At 51.3% G+C, this 21,139-nt stretch overlaps 1 protein-coding gene across 9 annotated transcripts in view; it reads right to left on the reverse strand.

The window, feature by feature from the left end:
- Positions 1-8,913: 8,913 nt before the first annotated feature.
- The window catches only part of NEO1 (neogenin 1), a 159,191-nt gene continuing 146,965 nt past the window's right edge, over positions 8,914-21,139 (reverse strand). For 6 of the 9 annotated variants that reach the window (XM_074354196.1, XM_074354194.1, XM_074354201.1 and 3 more), the window contains 6 exons: positions 19,423-19,661; positions 18,771-18,863; positions 15,183-15,341; positions 10,970-11,233; positions 10,431-10,567; positions 8,914-9,684 (listed from right to left, as the gene is read on the reverse strand). In XM_074354196.1, the coding sequence (XP_074210297.1) occupies positions 9,601-9,684; positions 10,431-10,567; positions 10,970-11,233; positions 15,183-15,341; positions 18,771-18,863; positions 19,423-19,661 (976 nt within the window). In that variant the 3' untranslated portion in view covers positions 8,914-9,600. The remainder of the gene's footprint in view (positions 9,685-10,430; positions 10,568-10,969; positions 11,234-15,182; positions 15,342-18,770; positions 18,864-19,422; positions 19,662-21,139) is intronic. The other 3 variants (XM_074354199.1, XM_074354202.1, XM_074354200.1) reach the window with 2 other exon arrangements.

Here is a 21,139-nt window from a genome sequence, read left to right on the forward strand (position 1 = left end):
TTAACTTTGATAATGTTCACCTTATCAAATTTTTCTTTTATAATCCATTCCTTTTGACAAGTGAATTAAAATGGTACACTAAAAATATTTTCTTAACACAAAAGAAGGCAGTAACTAACAGAAGGGCAAAAAAAAAAAAAGACTTAAAGAAAACAAATAACACAATGCTAGATATAAATCCTGCTTTATCAGTAATTAACATAAAATGTAAATAGATTAAATACTCAAATTAAGAGGCAGAAATTGGCAGAAGGGATGAAAAAACTATATAATTTTGAGATATAGATCTCTTTCAAAATTACATTATGGTTTTAACATATGAATATATAAGTATAGATATAGTAATATTAGTCATTAATATGTTAATATTGTATTATTTAACATCTTATATGTCTTATATATCATATATATAAAATCCAACTATGTACCCTCAACAAGAGACACAAATAGGCTGAAAGACTGTGCGAAGACATATAGACATTAGCTGAACGAGCTGGAGTGGCTACGCAAGGATCAGACGAAGTAAACAAGGAGACAGAACCGTTGCTGAAGACAAGGCTATGTTAAAATGGTAAAAGGGGCACTCTGTTAATTCAAGGAGAATTAAGTTATAAACATATACACACCTAACAGCAGAAGCCCAGGATTCATGCAGCAAACCTGAAACAATAGAGGAGAGAAGGGGGCAGTCCAGCAGTGCCAGCCATAGACCTCACGCCCCATTTCAGTCGTGTCTGGATGAGCTGGACGGAGGGTCAGCAGGGATGTAGAAAATGGGAGCGACAACGTAAAGCAACCAGATCGCACAGGCATCTGGAACCCTATATCTAACAACAGCCAAGTCCACATTCGTCTCAAGTTCACAGGAAACACTCTCCCGGAGAGACTGTGTGTTAATCTCAGTACATTTGAAGGGATTGAAATCATACGACGTGTGTTCTCTGACCACCAGAGAATGGAATTAGAAATCAGTAACAGAGGGAAATTTGGACAATTCACACATACACGGAGACACACTTCTGCAGAATAAGTGGGTGAAAGGAGAAAGCACCAAAAAATATTAGAAAGTAAATTGAGATGAAAAGAAACAAAATCACATATACCAAAATGTATGGGGTGCAGCAAACGCAGCCCTTAGAAATTTATAGCCGTAAGGGAATCACAAAAAGACCTTAAATCGATAATCTAAACATTCACCTTAAGAAACTAGGAAAACAAAAGCAGACTAAACAGAGCAAACAGCAGGAAAGAAATCACAAAGATTAGAGCAGAAATAAATGAAATAGAGAAAAGACAATGCAAAAAATCAGCAAAATCAAAAGTTGGTTCTTTGAAAAGATGAACAAAATTGATAAAATTTGACAATCTGACAATTCTGCCTGTTGTAGATAATAAGGCAATTGAGCCCATTTCCAAAAATGATGTAATAGAAACATGCTACTTTCTTGGCAAAATCACCTGTTTTTGTATAAAGTGGATGGACTCAGTATTACAGTGCTGTCAAAACTCTCGGCTGGGAGAACAGTTTTTCCCCTGCTAATTATGACTCTGAGATAGAATTGCCATTTTGAAACTTTCCAAGTAACGCACTTTTTTATTTCTGTGAACAAACCTGAAATTACATTTTCTTTGATCTGGCAGCCAGTAACAAGTATCTGAATGAGGGTTCCGGGGAACGTTTTCCTATGCAGATGTTGCAATGCTACCTCATTTGTGGGGCATCAAATTGACTGTTAATCCTCTATCAGAAAAAAACTTGCTACCTGCACCAAAAGAAAGAAAAAAAAGCTAGACTGCCAAAACACAAAGAAGAGAGACGGAGAAGGAGAAAGACTCACAGCTGTAACAGGAAGGCAAGGACAAGAGGGGCTGTTACTACCACCATTTAAGAAATGAGACAGAGCAGAGGGGACGCTATGAATCAGATAACCTAGATTAAATGGGCACCTTCTTCAAAACACACAAACTACCAAAACTGAATCAAGAAAAAATAGAGAATATGAATGAACCTACAATAAGCAGAGACTCAGTTAGGACTAAAACCTCCCACAAAGGAAGGCCCAGGGCCAGATGGCCTCACTGGGGAACCCCACCAAGCGCGGGGGGAGCCAGCAACACCAGCGCTTCGGCAACTCTTCCAGTAAGTGCAAGAGGAGGGAGCACGTCCCTTGCTCTACGAAGCCAGTGTTACCCTGATGCCGAAGCCGGAGAAAAAGTACAAAGGAAGAAACCTACAGACCAATATCCCGCATGAATACAGACACAAAAACCCTCAACAAATTCCCAAAGGAGATGAGAAGTTCTGACTGTGTGTTAAGCACAGCGACGCCAGACAGGCCGCCCTGGGGTTCCTTTCCTGGCAGGTTGCCGGCTCCTGGGCCACACTCTCACCCGCTCCCCTCCCAGCTCCCAGGGCTCCTCCCCCGGCTTCCAGGTTCCTGCCGCGAGGCTCCCCACCCCCAGAGGTCCCGGCTTCCCTTCTCGTTTGCCACTTGGGTTCAGGTTTCTGGTCCTCTGTTAGTGAAATGCCTTTCTTTTGAGCAAATAATATAAACATAGATTGGCTGAAATTTAGCCAGAATCTGAATCTCCCCTGCTCTCTGGGTCTAGTGCAAGCAGTGCTGGAAGGAACCCGGTTTCCCTCCTCTGGTGAACTCCCTGTCGTTCCCAGACTTACCCACGCTGTGGCTGCAGACCTTCAGTCGGGGCGGGGAGCTCCTCCTGGGCTTTGCCAGGTCCCCCGGCCCGGTCCCAGCGCTCCTCCCGCTGGCGGTGGTTTCGGCTACGTGTCTGCACCCTCCTCCAGACATGAACACCTCCACGGGACGGCCCTGCCCCTGTTCGCCCTCAGCGCCCTGGGGAACGCTTGTGAAACCGTGAATGAGCCCCAGCTTCTTGGGTGAGGAAGACCCTTTTCTGGCCCATGACATTCCTTCTCTCATAACACCTACCCACCCTCACCGAGACCTCCCTGGCTTTAGTTCCAGCCAGCTTCCCTTCTGTGTGTTGGTCCAGAATGTTCATCAGCTGGTTCTCCCGCCATTTCCTAGGTGACTCTGTGGGAGCCTGACCCATCATTTTGCCTTCGAGACTAGATCCTATCCATTCAGAGAGCTGCCCAGCATCGTCTGTAAGACCTGGCTTTTGAGTTTATGGAAAAAACGCACCTTATTCTTCACCCCAGGGACTGGCGCCCCCGGGTGGTACCTGGACAACCAGACCCAGCTCGAGTGGGCCCAGCATGACCCTTGCAGTGTTCCAGGGTCGGGGGAGCATGGCACCAGCTCTATGCATCCTCCATGTCCTGGGGTCCTGGCGCTTAATCCAGGGACAGGAGGTCCAGCACAGCCCGCGAAGCCCCGCCTCAGCGCCATGCGGGATGGCTGAGGTCTGTTCTCAGGTGTCTGGTGGCCACATGAAGCGGGGTAGCTTCCCCGCTCTGCGCCTGCCTCCTCCTCCCTCCAGAGAGATGGTCTCATTAACTCCTGGACTCAGCTCAGCCTGACCTCCGCTGCAAAACCTTTCCGAGTATATGCTTTCAGGCAGAACTAGGGTGGTGTCAAAGTGCCCCTCACTGAGCTGCGGTGACGGCCAGTCCATCTCCCTCAGCAGGCAAGTTCATTGCATGAACGCCTCCAGCGTGCGAGGCACTGGGATGGAGAATACAAACACAGGCATGATTGTTTTCCTTGAGGAGCTCCAAGTGTATTGGAAGAGACAGAACAGGAGCAGGAACCACCAGGGGACTGAACGATCAGGCCGGGTGTTTAGAGATAAATAGGAACGGATGAGGCAGACGAAGCCAGTAGTGAGGGTAGAGGCGAGGGAGACAATCTGAGGCAGAGGAAGTAATACAGAGGTCAGACATCATGGCTTATCTGTAAGTGCAAACTGCTTTGTATTGCTAGGGCCAAACTTGGGTCAAAGGGCAGATTAAGTGGCACATAAAAGCCAAGAGGCAGACAGGGCCACACTGGGTCCTATTCTGCATGGCTGGTGACGGGGGAGCTATTGCATGATGTTGAGCAGGGAAGAGAGGCCAGATTCGAGTTAGAAAAATCAAACATGACGCCTGTAAGCATGGACTTCACATTCTAGCCCAAAGATCTTTTTTCTATTAATGATATTGAATTCTAACAGAAATCCGAAAGCACAGTTACCTGATATAAAATAAATTGACGCCCAAACCCTGAGTAGGAAAAAAAAAGAAAAATCAAATAGTTGTGTGGAGGCTAGAGAGCCAGTGAGGCTGAGGTGGGGGATGGGTCGATGAGGAGTTTGCCCAGTAGGTGACACAGAGAAGCCAGGCTGGGGGACATCTGGGAGAGAGCTACAGGGTGTGCAGAGCCACGCTCTGCTGTGCTGAGGGAGAGTCTAGGACGATTCCCAGACTTCTTCTTTGGGAGACCAGGTCCACAAAAGGTAGAGCCACTAACGAGGGGCAGGCACCTGTGTGCACACCGGTGATGGGGGATGGGGCTTTGCCCTGGGACACCGAGATGCAGGGCGTGGGAACATAAAATGATTGCAACCCGGGCACCAGCTGAGGTCAGCCTGCCTCTTAAAACCTGGGTAAAGCCGATCGGAATTCTCATTCCCTGACCTGGGAGAGGCCTTGTGCCCTCCCTGGGCCCTGGATTTCTGTGAACTCCCAGGTTCTTTTGGTTACTTCTGGCTCTGAGCTCCTGCTTTGGGTGAACCAGTCCCATTTGTGGTGACCCTCACTCACCATCCCAGACTTGTGGTCTGTCCATCGTCACAATGGCCCTGGTTGCCCCTTTCTCTGTTGGAGGGGCAGCCAGTAACTTGTGCGAGGCCTTGTGCCCACGGCAGACGTTATACAAGATTTGGGGAGCTGGGGGGCTTACGTCACGGAAGTGCAAAGGGCAAACAGCATTAAATTATCGGTCAGATCTTCACGTTTTAAAACATCCTTTGGGGGACCTCAAGGGCAGCCATTCCCCCCGGGGGCACCCTCCCGCCTGGGCCCTCCTTCTCTCTTCATCTTGTGGATACCCCTGCTGCCTCTGCACCCACCCCAGCTAGTTCAGGAAATTCCAAATTCTTCTTCGTCTAACACAGCAAGTGCTCCCTCTCATTCCTTCTGGGTTCAGCTTTAGGCCTGTGTTTTTACTTCCCAAACCCATCAAACTCTAGTTGAATAAAAGAGCATCTTGAGGGGAACAGCACCCACTCTGAGTAGAGGGTAAGGATAGTTTTAAATAGCGTTATTCAATGTTACATACTTTTAAAAGATTATGAAGAACATAGAGTGTTATTTCCTTCAACTACTCTCTCCCACCTCTGCCACGGCTCCCTGGTGAACCCTGTCTTTGGTAGCCAGAGACCCAAGGGGAAGAGTCAGGCAGCTCCTGTCTGAGGCCCTTTGTCTGGGGCAGGGCTGGCCCCTCTTGGCGCCCTGCCTTTCCACCCCCTGCCCACGCCCCCTCCCCATCAATTTGACGGCTGGTTCAGCCCTGTTCTCCAGTCTCTCTTGATGACAACACACTCCTGGAGGGAAGGTGGCTAAGATCATGAGGGGCTGATGGATTGGGGACAGAGGGCAGAGGGCGGAGGGCATTTCCTCATGTAGAGCTTTGTTCATAGTATTTGTCTTAGAACCAGTTGGAGGACATCCTTGCCTGAGTTCCCAGCATGTCACTGTGGTATCAGTCTCATTCCTTACGACTGTGCCAGGCAGTCAGGTCTTTGTTAGCTTTCACGTTCACCCCAGGACACCAAAAGGCCATGACCGCTGGAGGGGGAAGGTCCTGGACCTATTAGGGTTCCTCTAAGGGAGGGGAGTGGAGGCGGGGTGTGTGCGCGCAGGAAGCCTTCCCACACAGTCCAGGCCATGTGTCCTCGAGCCTGTCTGTCCATCCATCCAGGAGACAAGCATCTGCTCTTGTCAGAATCCGCCCCTGGCATTAGGCCTTCAGAGAAGAGAGAAATTATGTCCCCACCGAGTCCACAGTGAAGTGGAAAAAGCCTCAAAACAGGTAAATCACTGTGAAATGTGCCAAGAGCGCCACCTAGGGGCGCAGAGGGGCCAGCACTGGTGGGTCCGCGGGCTGTTGGAACAGGGGCCGCAGTGGAGGGGGTGTTCCACGAGCAAAGGCTGAGAGCGTCTTCCCGGGAGCGTCCTGCGGCTAGACCCTGGGCGCACAAGGTCACGGCGTCTGAACCTGGGGGCCGTGCAGGCTGGCACGGGCTCTGGCGCTGGGAGCTCCCGCTGCACCTTGAGGCCAGCGGGGCGCGGCTAACGGGAATGACTGGTTTGGGTTTCGGAACGCACACTCAGCCCAGCTGAAGCCCCGGGCCAGGGGGGCAGTTAGGGCGGGTCCTGGGCTCCTTACCCAGCCTCGCTCTGTTCTAGATCCGTGGAGGGCAGGCCTGCGGCTGCCGTGCTCACTGCTGGCGGAGCCCAGGCTCTCATACCGCCGCTGGCTGACGTGCCTCCCCGGATCACGTGCTGAAACCCCAGCCCCCGGGGGGAGGGCGTCTGGAGGTGCGGGCTTCTCGGCGGGGGGCAGGTCGTGAGCGCGGGGCCCAGGAGGGGGTCAGCGCCCTGACACAAGAGGCCCCACAGAACTCACCCCTCCCACGTGGGCAGCGAGGAGAGGGCGCCGGTGAGCCAGGAAGCGGGTCCTCACCAGACACCAAGTATGCCCGTCCCTTCGTCTTGGACTTCCCGGCTGCCAGAACTGTGAGCAAATGTGTGCTGTTGAAGCCCCTCAAACTGTTAACAGCAGCCTGAGCTAAGGCGAAGCGAACACAGCCAGGAGGTGGGGCGGCCCGGGAAAGGCGGGGCAGCGGCTGGCAGGCCCGGAGGCGGGCAGGCCTGGATGCTGGGGCTTGGCTGCGCACCATTCAGGAATGGCTGCACTCCTCTGCCGGGGTCACCTGGCTCTCTGACAGGTGTCACGCCTGATCCCTTAGGCTGCTCAGTCCCTGCAGGGCAGCAAAGGGGTGGGGACAGGGACAAGAGTCACCTTTGGGGCTGGTGAACACCCAGCTGACCGGCAGGCTCACCTGCCACGCCTCCCGGGTGTCCCTTAGGACTCCTGCCTTTACGGCTGTGAGGGCAGCGGTGAGGTCCATTTGAGGCTGGGAAGCGGGACCTCGAAGTTCTGTTTTCCTAAGGAAAAAGGAAAATAACACTTTGACCAGACCAGAGTTTGACTGAATTTAAAAAGTGTATTGGATTTCCAATACCAAATAAAAACATGAAACTGTTTTTCAAAAAGCCATAGAGTTTTACAGCATCAACTACAGAAAAGGCCAAACGAGTGTGTACAGAGACGCGTCCCCAGCAGCCCCCCAGGCCCCCCAGCAGGCGGCAAGGAGGCAGACACACTTGCTCCAAATCCTCCTGCAGGGAGCTGCTGGCCAGCAGCTCAACTAGGACATTACAAGACACACAATGATTTAATTCCAAAAATCACAGGAAAATGTAAGAAAATGTATTAAATTGTGAAAAGGTGCAATACAGAATAGCTTTCCTTTTTCTTAATTTTAAAAAATCCCCCAACTTTGAACAGTTATTTATCTAAAAATAGCCCCCCGCCCCGCCCGGCTCTGCGGCAGTTTCCAGGTACCAAGCCCTGAGGCAACAGGAGCGTCAGGGCTCACGGGAGGGGTGCTCCGCATACCCAGCATGTTTCTTTGGGCAGAAGGTTAGACGGTTTCTGGGGAGTCTAGCCCTCCTGGTGTCCAGAGGGCTCTCTTCAGGACCACGTGCGTGCGCGGGGCTCCAGAATCCTGCCTGCACTGTCCTCCCAGGCCAGCGGGCAGGGCAGCCAGAGCGCCAGCACCGCACTTTTTGTTGCCCCCAGGTAGGAAATACCAAGTGTTCATCTTCTAGAAAAGCAAACGTGAGATAAACCTAAGCAGGGGGAAAAACCAATGTGCAAAGGCAAGGGGGCGCCCGCGGGGCCGGGTGGCGCTCGGGCCCAGGGCCAGCGGGCCCGCTGCGGTCTCGGCAGCTGACATCCTCGTGGCTACGACCCCAGCCTGACCCGCCAGCTACCATGCCTTCCACACTCCCTCCTGGCCATCTGCTGGGGAGCAAGGGAGATGCCTCAGGGTCAGTCCTGTATTTTTTCATAATATATTCTTAATATTTAAAAAACCCCCTCAGCTCCTTACCTTTCTAAGAAAAAGCACACAAGAACTTCCCGCAAAGGCAGAGGTCTCTCGTGTGGCCGGCCTCTCGGCACCCCTCGGAAACCTCCCGCCGCCCTGCTGGGACCGGGGCTTAGCGGAGCCGGTGGCCCCCTCCCCGCTGCTGCCAGGGCAATGTTCACAGAGAAGCGGGGGCCTCCGGGTGCTGCAGCGCCTGCCGGCTTCACTCTTGCTAACGCCTTTCCCAGGGGGCTCTGAGACGTGGAAGTGAGGGCTGGACTGGCTAAGGACAGCGACCAGAGAACCCGGGAGTCCCACGTGGGCACAAAGCTCCCTACTGAACCCCCGCCTTCCCCAAAGGGGGCACGCGGTACCGGCAGGCGAGCATCCCTACCCTCGTCTCCAATTCCCTAGGACACGCCGGGGCTCCTGCCCCGCCCTGCAGTACAGCGCCCGGCCCTCAGCCTGCGCCTTCTCACCAGGATAGGGCCAGGACACCAGGGCAACTACCTCCGCAGACCCACCTATTGCACAGAAGAATTTTTAACTAGATCCAAATGAAACCGCAGTTGCAACTTAGGGACAACGGAGATGGACATGCCAGGACAATGAAGAAGATGCTTCTGCTCTCTGCAGGCTTCGGGAAGAAAGCACAGTGACTGAAACGTTCACAGGCCTCAGCGGCCCATCCCCCCCGCCCCCCCACCCCAATACTGAAACTGCACAGAAAGCAACAGTGCGTCTCCCAACGTTACATTTCACTCAGATAGATCCGTAATCTCACAGTGATGAGAGGAGAAAGTCAGGCCTTTAATAATTATAATAAAAAATAATAAAAAAGCTTACAAACAGCAACGCAACATTTCCTCCCCCCTCAAAGTGATGGATTAACAGCTGGTAGAGGATGTGATGACTCAGAATCAAAAAATAAAAACAAAAACAAAAAACAAGCGAACCCCTGGAACAACCCACACTGTCAGTGACTTTCCATACATGATTCAGACAAGCAGTCGATGTCAACCACTTGTGGAAACACCACGGACTTCCTTGGTTTCTGATGTTTTTCTTTCGAAGGTAAAATAAAATAGGACGCAAATAAAATTGTACATAAATGCCAACGTCTACACTCCATAAAGGCGATGCCGTCGCAGCACGAAGACACGGCCTGACCACAAAGTGAAACGCAGGTCACACGTCTTGCCTCTTCCCTGGACACAAAATTTTGGCCCATGGCGCCCAGTCCTGCGGGGTGTCAGCAGGCAAAGGGAAGCTGCCTCGACTCGGGCGTCTTCCAGGCTGACCAGGAGAAGGCCGGTGGCCAGGCCCGGAGCCGGCCCCACGCGGGGTGCTGCCGGCTGGCCGCTCACTCCGTGTTCTCAAGTGCTGTCCTCCCGTGCTCTGTACAACTCCTTGCTTTCAAGGTTAAGCTCCAAGACTTCTGGACTCAGGTCTGGAGTCGCATCCCGGTGAAGGCCGTCACGCTGTCGTGATGGCGTTCAGGTCCTTCATCAGTCCTTCCAGGTGGGCCATCTCTTTGGTTAGCTCATCTGGCTCATAGCTCTGCGGAAAAGGGAACGCTGTTACCGGGCATGATCCGAGCAGCCGCCGGGAAGGAGGGCCCACACGGAGGTCAGAGCGTAAGTGGGCAGCGAGAAAACGGCCTGGCGCCCCGGCTGGACCTGCAGAGTCAGAGGCTGCAGGGCGTGCCAAGCCAGCAAGCACTCATTTCTTTCCACTGCAAAACGCCCTTCCCCCAACACACATGGCCAGGGTCACAGGGACCTCAGAGGCCAGAGGCCCCACCACTTGCCCCTTCTGGGTCTCTGTCAGAGCCAGCAGTTAGTAGGTCCCCTGGATCTCCGGCCCCAAGCTTTCCTCCTAAGAGAGTCCTGTACCTGGTAATGCAGAGGCAGGACATATTCACTGGAACACGGGAGGGAAAGATCAAGGAGAGACTCTGCTGAGTTTTGTTTTGAGACCAACCACTCAGGCACCTCCCTCTCCAGCATCCTGCTCAGGGAAGGTCATGAAGGGGGACCGATGGGTACAAGAACATGCGGATGTCAAACAAAGTCACCAGGACCAGAGAGACAGGACAGAGCTAGAAGGCAGGCAGGTTGGGAGCTGCTGTGACGAGCTAATCCAAGCGGATCAAACCCGCAGCACAGCCCTGGCTCAGAGGAGCTGCTCCGTGCACGCCTCACACTTCTGGGCCAGCACGGAGTTATCGGTATGCCCAGTGCACCCTCAGGCCTTGGGACCTGCACCCAGACATCCCGGTGGGGCTGGTGGCCCCGGGAACTTACACTCTCGGAGTCTTCCAGCATCCTTGTGGTCTCCTGCACGTCAGGGGCACTGGGAACCACCACCGGCATAGGAGGCCGGCTCCTTCCTAAAGTCCCGATGGAGGCCGTCTTCACCGAGTGGATGTGATGGTTCAGAGCTGAGGGGAAAGGGCACCATCAGGTGTGTGGCCGAGGCTGCTCCCCTCAGACCTCACGAAGGCACCTAAGGCCCAAATGCTGCTCAGGGGGAAGGATGCGCCCAGACCCAGGGCAGAGATCCTGCTCTGAAAAAGCACTGGGACAAGACGGGAGGAGGCGGAAAAGGGGTGTCCAGGAGGCCAGAGATGTTCCATTTGGTTTCAGAAAACCCATCACCTAGTACAGTGCTCCTCAAAGCACGGTGGTCCACGGGCCCCTCAGAGGATGTCTGGGAGGTCAAAGCTCTGTTTATAACAACACCAAGCATCTCTGCCTTCGCACCGATGGTACAAATGCAACAGTGGGTCCACCTGCTGGAGCCGTACAAGGCAGTGGCGTCATACTGTAGGGTCCTCACTCACCTTGCTGGGAGAGCAACGGTGTGCTTGGCAACGCTGGATCGTAGGTGGGAGGACCTGGCGGCGGGATTGCCGGCACAGCAAAGCTCTTCAAAGGGTGGGAAGGGCGAACGTGGGCTGTAGGGAGACTCTGGCCTGAATCTTCCTCCTGGGAGCTGGCCAAGTAGGAGGAGCTGGTAGCACCTTCAGGATCCTGGTGATCAGTACAGCATGTCTGAGACGAGGAGGCTGGCATGGTGTCAGTGCTGGGGGTGTTTCGAACGGATTCTACAGCAGGAGAGTCTCAATGTTAGCGTTTCTTTTACCATTAAACGTACGCACAGTCCAGGGTTCTGGCTACCTCTAAGGGCCCCTGAAATCAGCTCAATAAGCACTCAGGATCAGCGCCGGTCCAAGGGGAGGTGGACCAGCACCGCTGCCAAGGCTAAGCAGGAACACCCTCATCTAAGAGTCCCAGACAACTGCCAACCAGCCCAAGTTTTATCGCCTCCACAGCTCAGCGGCCACACTGCTACGGAATCAGTTCTTCTCAGGGCTCACAGTGGAGCACGTATCAGGGTCCCTGAGATGCTGTCTACTAGGATGTGTATTAGTACAAAAGAAATGAAGAACTTCACTCACTGAGTGAGTCTCAGAGAGCAGGCTTTCACAGACCACGTGTCTCGTCAGCGAGGCTGGCTGGGTGCCTCCAAGTGCCAGCTCTGCCCACAAGGCCCGGTGGTTGCTGCAGGAGGGGCAGAGCCACCGGCCCTAAATGTCATCTGGCTGTGCACAGCCTCCCCAGATCAACAGCCTCACAGCTCAAGTGAGACCCGGACAACCGAACAGTCTGGAGGTCTGCAAACGGCTTTAAGATTATGCCGTGAAGGTGTCTGGGGTCCAGAGAAAGACACAGGGGTACATCACCCCGGAGAAGGGGAGACTCAGGAAGAACAAGACAAAAATCTAAAAACGCGTGAAGAGGGTCAGAGCTGTTTTGGACGGCTGCACTGTGGGGTAGAAAAAGCACGGACTTTGGAGTCAGACCCGAACCCTAATCTTGGCGTATAAGCTGGGTGAACTTGGCAGCCACCAAATCTCTAAGTCTGTTTCGTCACCTATAAAAACAGGGAGGACAGCATGCACTTCGCCGAGGATTGACTGAGAGGCACGGAAAGCGCCGAACACAGGGCTCGGACAATCGGTAAGGTTCTTTCCTTTGTAAATTTCTGAGTGCTGCTCTGAGCCGGGCCCCCTGCTAAGTGCTTTCCACTCATTAGCTCATTCAATCCTCAGAGTAACTCAGAAGACACAGGGAGGGAACGCAAGGCCCAAGGACACAGAACTGGGGGGGCAGGATTCTGAGTCCGTGGCCCCAAGTTCCAAGTCCAAGCTCCATCCGCCACACGCTGCCCTGCTCTTCTGGGCCCCACACCACCCGCCCCCCGGCTCTGCAGGGGCAGACCAGCACCAGGTCCCAGGGCCGCCACGTGAGGAAGGCCTTTCAAACAGGGTGAGCTGGTGCAGACCACCCTCCCCACCCTGAGCAGGGGCCTGGAGGACACCAGTCCAGGGCCAGGGGCTGTACCCGGCAGCCTGAGGAGTGGCTTCCCTGGCTCCTGGAGTCTTCCATCTCAAAATGGGAAATAAACCCTTTTAAGCAGTAATGCGTGAGCGACCTGCAGAAATCCTGCCTATTTCCCTGCCTTTGCTGCTGAGGTAGCGATGAGTCTGCTCCTCTGGGCTCCCAGGAGATGGGTCATGCCCACCGTGAGTGCTACTCCCTTAATTTAAAGGCCTCGGGTCCCAGGGATGAGGGGCTCACACATCCTCCCCCAGCGCCGAAAGCCTGGCTGTGACAACCCTACTAGGCCTAGGTCGCCGCTCGTCCCCTCCAGGGCTGCGCTGAGGGCTCACTTCTGAGCTTGCTCACGGCACCCAGCACCGTGGCTGGTGAGCTGCTGGTCGCGCCCCGCGAGATCCTGGGCCGGGTGGAAGCTGGTTAGGGAGGCAGCAAGGATGAGGAGAGAGAAAGCTGGCTGCAGCCCGGGCCACGCCAGCCTGTACGGGCAGGCACGTCAGGGCAGCTCTGAGCATACAGGCCTACCTGGCTGCCTCAACTTGCCGTATAAGCTTCCGAGGGCCAGAGATGGCGGGAAACGTGGAGGAAAAGAGCGGCCTACGTGCGTCAGAGCGCGTGCGACTCCGCAGGGCACCCGCACACGTGTTCTCCACGGAGGGCGCACCCCGCAACTGTGCAACGCCCTCGCCCACGAGGGAAACTACGCTGCAACTAAAATTTCCGCTTTGATGAGGGGCCTACTTCTGACCTACTGACCTCTCAGAGTTGTTAAGACACACGAAGGGCACAGTGGCCAAGGGCCTGGACAAGCACAACAAGCACTTCCCGCATCAGGTAGTGGTTAACACTCTAGACGTCCAAGGAAGAGACATAGTAAGTGTCCTCTGGAGCAAGGACGGCCCTGGCCAAGGTCCAGTCATGCCAAGCCCACATCCACTGGGCTCTAGGAGACGGGGACATGCGACAGTAAGACAACTCCGCTCACATCTGGGCACCTGCTCTCCGTTTCAAATCCATCTGCAGTGGCCCCATCACTAGCTTTCCCTTCTTTGATCCCCTCTGGTCATTAAAACAAGGCACCCTTAAGTGATGCAAAAGGGTCTTTCCTCTTTGCTTTCTTTCCTCTTTGCTTTCTACCTAAATCCATACAGGAATGAACTTTGACCAGCGTGGACCACTTGGATGAGGGCTGGGTGGGAGGTGCCATACTTCTTGCCAACCTTCAACCCTCTCCTTGTCCAGGAGGGAGGAGGCAGGGGGCTGAGACTGGGAAGGGCCTGCCATGCACGCACGCAGGCCCACATCCTAGTGGGTGAGACTCTTCTGTCTTAAAAATGGAGAAACAGGGTCAGGACACAAAAACCGCTTTCTAAGAGCAGGTTCTGGAGGGCTGCTTTCTGGCCTGTTCCATCTGGGACCAAGTCTGCGAGGTGGACTTCCGTTCTCCATTCAGCCTTCTTTGAACTGTCTTTCCCTAAAGGCAAGACCCCAGGCCTGGGTTTGGAGGGAGGGAGGAGGAGTCCAATTTCAGGCATGAGTTCAGCCAGCACCCTCACACCACATACAGGTCTGGGAGTAGGTAACTCTGGGAGTTATGAGTCAGCTCTTAGTAAGCTCTGATCTTCATCTGATGTTTTGGGTGTATTTATAATTGACCAAAACTTAAAGGAGAAGGGGATGTTACTGGCACCCCAAGCTTCTAGCGCGAAGTTCTGAGGTTCTTTTAAAATGGAATTGACTTAAACTCCCTTATTTCCCAGAACTACCAAAACTTAGTTCTACTGGTAACTTCTGTAACTATTTAACAGACAAGTTTCAAATGATGGAAAAAGAGGACACTGTATATATGAGAAGTTTTTGCACCTTAAATCTGAGAGGATGGAAATTAATTTTCAATTAATGAGGAACAACAGTATTTACTCCATTTGCTGACCCCTCACTTTCACTGTCTGCTCCTTAGAACCGTCTTGATAATGCTGTTTCTTAAGATTTCCAAACTGGGACATGTCTGTCCGGCCACATGTATCTTTAAATACACTGCAGACTGCTGGGCTAATTTCCTTTCTGTTGCTAGAGATGATCCATGCCTGTGCAGCCCTTTCGGATTTCAGTAATCCACTAGGCAACCTGAGGTTTGTAACGTGCACAAGGTCAGTGTGGCCGCTGTCCCCGGGTGTCACTCTTATTTTCATTCGCGGCAGAAGTTTGTAAGTAAGACCTAACAAAAGAAGTACCTTATGGCTGCCCTCTGAACCCTCCCAGCATTAGGGTGACTGCAAGGCAAAGGCTACCTCTAGTGTCTGAAATTTTTCAATCACCCAGAAAAATCTTCCTTTCAAACTGGAGGATTAAAAAATTAAATAAACTAAAAATATGACTGAATTAAGATGCAAGCTGATGGAACAAAGACATGGTTATGTGATTAAAGTTAAGTTTCTACTAAAACAACATCTTGCACTGAACACTTAAAACTTAGGGAGAAAAACGGGGGTGAATTTTAAAGAAACAAATCTGAGTAACAGAAGCCATTACGATAAATAAATTAACAGTGAGAAAAATTCCGAATCCTTCTAAGCAGGGCGAGTCCTCCCCACAGCCGCTTGCCATGTATACACGAGAACGCTTTCCACCTGGGGCTCCAACCTCATCTCTCACCTGTGGAATTGGCCCTGTCTGAAAGGGACATGGATGTGCCCATGGGCCATGGGCTGCCCGGGTGGTAGAGATGACTGCGAGCTGGAGAAGCGAGGCTGCTGGAGTGGAAATGATGGTGAGGGTTATCGAGGGAATGGATGGGATGGGCACTAATCACGGCTGTGAATGAACACAAGACAGAGAAATGCTTAACATGCTTGCACAGACACACACAAGTCACAGTTTAAGAGCAGTGACCCCCGCCCCCACCATACGGTACAACCACTCCTTTGGCTTTTTGGTGGCAGCTGGCTAGATGTGGACGACTAGCCATCGATTTTACATTTCTTTAAAAAAAAAAATCAACACACTCCTATGCATGTGTCTCTAGATACACACAGGAAGGAAAAAAAGCCTGAGGAGTTTCACTAAAATGTTAACAGTGATTATCTTGTGGGGAAGAGTGGTCAGAATTTAAAAAAAATTTCTTTTGGTTTGTCTCTATTTTCCAATTCTTCTATAATAAATATGTATTATATGAGTTATTAAAAATATCTATTTGAATATGTCACAAAATATAAGTCCATAAGCAAACAAAGGATGGTCTGGGCATCTCTTATTGTTTTTCTCCTGCTAAAAGGAAGTCCCTTCTCCTCTGAGTATATTCCTAATTCATCCTGCCTTTTCTTACTTGATAAATAAAGCATGCGATAGGGATTTAGGCTGAATGAATAAGCAGGTGTTTAATCACTTTTCGTATCTTAAAAGGAATGCAAATGGAACTCTTATGGTCCCATCTAGTCCTAGAAGCATTAAACACAAGCCGAGGGCACCATCCCTCCCTGCTTCCAGGCTGGGAGCTCAGCCACATCCATGCACACTTTAAAATATAAACGGATCTTTCCTAAATTGCCACTTTCCTTCCCACACTGGCTAAGGAATTCAATTCGCTGCATTTAGCAAACAAATCCAAGTTTCCACAGATATTCCATAAACAACCTTCTATGAAGACAACGTGCTTCTTTAATGAGGCTTCATTACTGACCCAGAGATGGAAACGTACAAAATCAGAAGCCCAACTAGGGTAAACTTTTCTTCAGTTCTCCCTTGAAGTAGCTGTAGGAGCTGAAAATGTTTAACAACAAGATAACCAGCGCCAAATCCCTGCAACAGGTGAACAGGAGGGGTGACTAGGAACACTCTCCCCTCTAAGCAAGAGCTTCACAAACTCTGTGACAAAACTCAGTGCCTTTGGGATCTACTAGAACGTCTTCTGTCATTAAGGGCCTCCCTAGGTCTTTGGCGGCCACTCAGTATTACTCTGGTGAAGAAAATCCTGGTTGGTAAAACAGCGCCCTTCATCCTGAGCTGTCTCCTTGCCCTGTGCAAACAAGGGGGGGGGGGGCTCAGAGAGCCTGGGCGCCCGGGGCCGTGCTGGCCTCCCTCCTCAGGGCCTGGAGGGACAGGCAGGGGCCTTCCCGGCTCTCGGGGACCAGAGGCTTAGGCGGCCCCTTGAAGTAAAGTACAGCTTGGAAAAGCTGGCTGACAAGAGGCCTCAGGGCAGCTCAGCCGTCAGCATCTCCTCGGGCGGGAGACAGACAGCTGGTTTCAGAACCAGCATTTCCCAGAGTTGAGGCGAGGGGGAGGAGGACAGCCTCCTAGTTTTCACCCGGGAAGGGCAACCTGGAAGTGTTTTAGGTACCGAGGACTCTTACAGAAGGAAAACTAGGTTGGCTTTCTTTTTCCTAAGGCATTGCCAGTTTTTCCAAATTAAGTAAATAAAAAATAAAACAGTGTGAAAGTGCCTGTCAGGAATACAGCCGGCACTCATTCGCTATCAGCTGAATCAGAATCCAGTGCTTCTGTGCAAGGCTTTGGACGGAACCTCGTCCTGACACCACCCAGCTTCTCAGCAGCGCTCGGACATCTGAGGCCAGGGCAGGTGCATGCGGGATGCAGACTCCAGGTAATCCCAGCTCGTGGGAAAACAAAAAGGACTGAAGCCATGTGGGGAGCAGGAGCTCTCAAAACCCGAAGGTCTCAAGTACATCCAAGTACCTGGTTTCAGAGTCTTGAGTTAAAGAATCCACTCACCCACCTAACTGCTGAGGCACAAATTAAATAATATTGTATATTTATGCATACTCCTCACCACCAAAAAAAGAAAAAAACCCAGTAATGATATCAATTAGCACAGTCTATCTTTTCTCTGTAACATATTTAAAAGTAACAAATCTAGGAACAGGGATAGTCAAAAGTTACAGGTTTTAAAAATAAGCCAGTTTAGGCAAGAACTTAAAAGTCTTACATAAAACAAGTAAGTAGTCAAGCCATCTTCTTATAAATAAAAAGCCACTGGGACGGACTGACGGACTCCTTTCAGACACTCATGTTTCTAAACCTGGGGACCCCGTCCCGGGCACCTCTGCTGAGAGGGAAACCAGCTTCCCAGCCCGTCCTTTCATCACAGGCCTCAGGCACAAACTGCTCCATGCAGAAATAACCTACTGGCACATCGGTCCTTATTCTTTCAAAGCTGAGTTTTAGAATCTAGCGCGAGTGAAAGCACGTGTGTGCAGACATTTCCACGCGCAGGGCTTCCGCCGGTTTCCATGTATATGACGCCATCCTCTGAGTGCAGGACACCTGTGATTGTGTAAAACCTTTGTCACTTGTTGACAGAGAGATGGCTGACAAGTATGAAATGAGATACCTTTCAAAAAATGAATAAAAAAGTCCAAAACAGCTCATTTAGGTTAAATTGAAAAAGTGATGTTTCAGGACTTGATGCCTTCAGGATTTGAATCTAGGAATCTGACAATGTGAAGTCTTACCAACCTACTGCTCAGCCCAGAGCAAGTAACTTCCAGGTCATCTGACAGTGGTGGGCTTATCACTGTAGGACGGCACAGGGCCCCCAGCTGGAAGCCCACCGTGGCAGTTAGTCTGAAAGACTTCTCTACCTTAAAAATAGTAACGAGGGAAAGGAAACAGTGGTTTGAAAAAAATATAACTGGTTTGTCCCACTGCTTTTTGGTTTCTAATCATGCTAGCTAACATTTTGAGTCTCAAATATCATTAAAAGGGGTTGGACAACGTTCCTGCTTATCAAAGTGAGGCATGGGCCAAATAAGGTTGAAAAATATTGCTTTAAAAACTCCATGCTGTCAACGTAAAATGTCTCTAAAATATAAAGCCTATGGATTAAAAAAAAATTCCACAGGTTGCCACCAACACTGATTGCCTATCCAGAAGCCTGAGGAACACCGCGACATGCGGCCGGCCTCAGCCCCAGCCCGCAGGGGTGATGTTCCATCTCTCCTGCAGGGACTCGATGTACTTTCAAAGAGATCGGTTACTTCCTTAATGCCTGGCAGCCTTGGGGAAACTGGCCTTCTAGCTTAATTACACTGAAAGTGAAGCCACTTGCGAGAACATTAATCGTAAAATACAACAACTGCTTGGCACCTCTTCCCTCAAGATGCCAAAGCTCTGGTCGGTCCCTTTTTGTGCCAGGACCAAGGGAAGCCAGAGACACCATTCATGGTTGTTCCCCGACACGACCGGACAGACTGGCAGCGCTTGGGAAAAGAGAAGCTTTGAACTTACGCTGGGGTGGCTGGGAGTCAAAGGGCATCATCATTTTTGGTCTCATTCCCCGCCTTCCAGCCAGCGTAGACATGCTGTCCTCTGATTCATGGCCTGGACATCAAATACGGAGGGTGGTTACAAACGAGTGCCCCAGGCCGCTGAGCAGCCTCGGCAGTGAAACGTTCCTAGCTGGGGATTCAAGGCTCAAAACCAACATCGTGAGGACAAGGTGTTCCCTCAGGACGTGACACAGAGGGAAATGACCCTGAGAGCATCACAGGAGTCCCTGCTGAGCCAGCGCGGCTGCCATCACGCTGCTTGCCATGCTTCAGGGCAGGTCTGAGAGTAAGAGCGCCCAGACCAAGAGCACGCTGAACACCAACTGAAGGGACAGGATGAAACGCACAGACATGGGCCAGGCTGTCTCAGACGGCTGAGTGTCAAGCTGGTGAGGCCTGACGGGGGACCTAGAAGAGCTAGGGGACTGTCTCATCTGGGCGCAGACCCTCTTCCCCCCAGGAAGCCAGCTCTTCTTCATCAGAGGCTCATCCTGTGACACACACTCCCTTAAACCTAACCTTGAACAGGAATCACCAGATTCAGGCAACCTTACAGAATGGAAAATGATTTAAATGAAAACAGTCTCCCAGCATCTGGGGGAAGCCAGCACCTCTGTATGAATTCCGCCTCTGATGGATGTTGCTGTCCATGGAATTGTCAACCGGTGTAATGTCTTGAGAGTTCCGAGGGATCGGAGTGTCAGTCATGATGGGGTTTGGGTCTGGAGACTTGTCGATGGGTTTCAGCTCCAGTCTCTCATGGTGGATCCAGAGGTCTGGGGGTTTCACATCTTTGGAGTTCCCCTTGTACTTGTGGGAGCCGTTTACGGATTTACAAGCAGCTCGTTTCCTAGGGACAAAATTAAGAGGATTTTAAAAAGTACTTCTTGAGTATGATTTGTCAAAAGGTTCAAATGACTGAAACTTCCATTCTGAGAGATGCTTCAAGCAAAATCAGAAACTACAAACGAACAAGAAAAACAGAGGCAAGGAGTTTACTTCCAGGAGTGGTGCCTTGTCCACGTACCTTCAGAGGTGCACACACAGGCTTATTTGAATGCTGCCTTCTGACTTTTTCTGAGCATAAAGAGATTACACAGCACTTTTAAATCAAATGATCTCTGAAACAGTCTCCAATCAACAGAGAAAGGACAACACTAACCAGGGATGTAACATGGCGCAGAGGCAGTGTCCGCGGCTTATAAAGCAGGGCGGGAACACCACTTCAGGTGCCCGTGACCAGGACTACCAGCTGGGTCAAGTCAAGAACGAGGATGACACTGTCTACTTCTCTGTGCCTTAGTTTCTCCATTAAGTCACTCGCTTACCCACTTAACCACTCAATAAGCATTTATTAGGTACCCACTGTATGTCAGGTCCTATGCTGGACTGCTGTACCCTCAGCACTTCTGGTCAAGTGAGAAAGACAGACAATGAACTACCATTTTAAGATGCTCTGAGCTTAATAAAACATCAAGTGTTACAGTAACCTCTTAACAGCTGGACACAGATGGACAGGAAAAATGGGAGGAAGAAGTGACACTTAAGCTAAGACTTACACGGGGAAGGGCAGAAGGTGCATTCCAGGGGGTGAGATCAACTTATGCCTCAGCTTGAAGCAGAGACCAACAGCCCGGTGTGCTGGAGGGACTGTGAGAAGCCCTGCGTGGTAGGAGCAGACGTACCGCGGGGAGAAAGACACGGAGCGACGCTGGCAAGGCAGGCAGGGATTGGATCATAAAGGGCTTTTACAGCTGTGCCCCATGTCTGAACTTCCCTTTGTGAGTGAGGAGAAACCCCTAAATGGTTTTAAACAGGAGAGTGAGGAGATCAGTCCGAGTCAAGAATTTACACCAACTGGGGTGTAAAGAATGGATGTGAGGGGAGGGGACAAAGCAGGAGGCAGTCAGGATGCACCTGCCATAATCTCAGTGTGACCAACAGTGGCCGGGACAGAGGGAGCGGAGGAAACAGGCAGACCTGGCGGTTACTCCGCAGCCAGAAAGGACGAGACTCGGTGATAACTGGATGTGGGAAGAGACAGGAACAAAGAAACAAGAGGAAAAGAGGATGACGTCGAGGTTTCTGACTTAAGCCACTTATGAACATTGGAAATAATGGAGCAGAAGCAGGTTTGACAGAAAAAATGATAAATTCTGTTTTGAACATGCTGAGTGGCTCGGAGACACTAAAGAGGAAACATAAGAGAGGCAACTGGGCTTGCGACTGAGGTAAGCCTCAGACTCAGAAGGCAGAGGTCTTGGCTAGACACAGAAATACAGGAATAGCTGAAATTCAGAGAGTAAATGGAGCCACAGGGGCTGGTGT

Source organism: Camelus bactrianus, chromosome 27 (assembly GCF_048773025.1).
Source record: "Camelus bactrianus isolate YW-2024 breed Bactrian camel chromosome 27, ASM4877302v1, whole genome shotgun sequence".
Taxonomy (NCBI): domain Eukaryota; kingdom Metazoa; phylum Chordata; class Mammalia; order Artiodactyla; family Camelidae; genus Camelus; species Camelus bactrianus.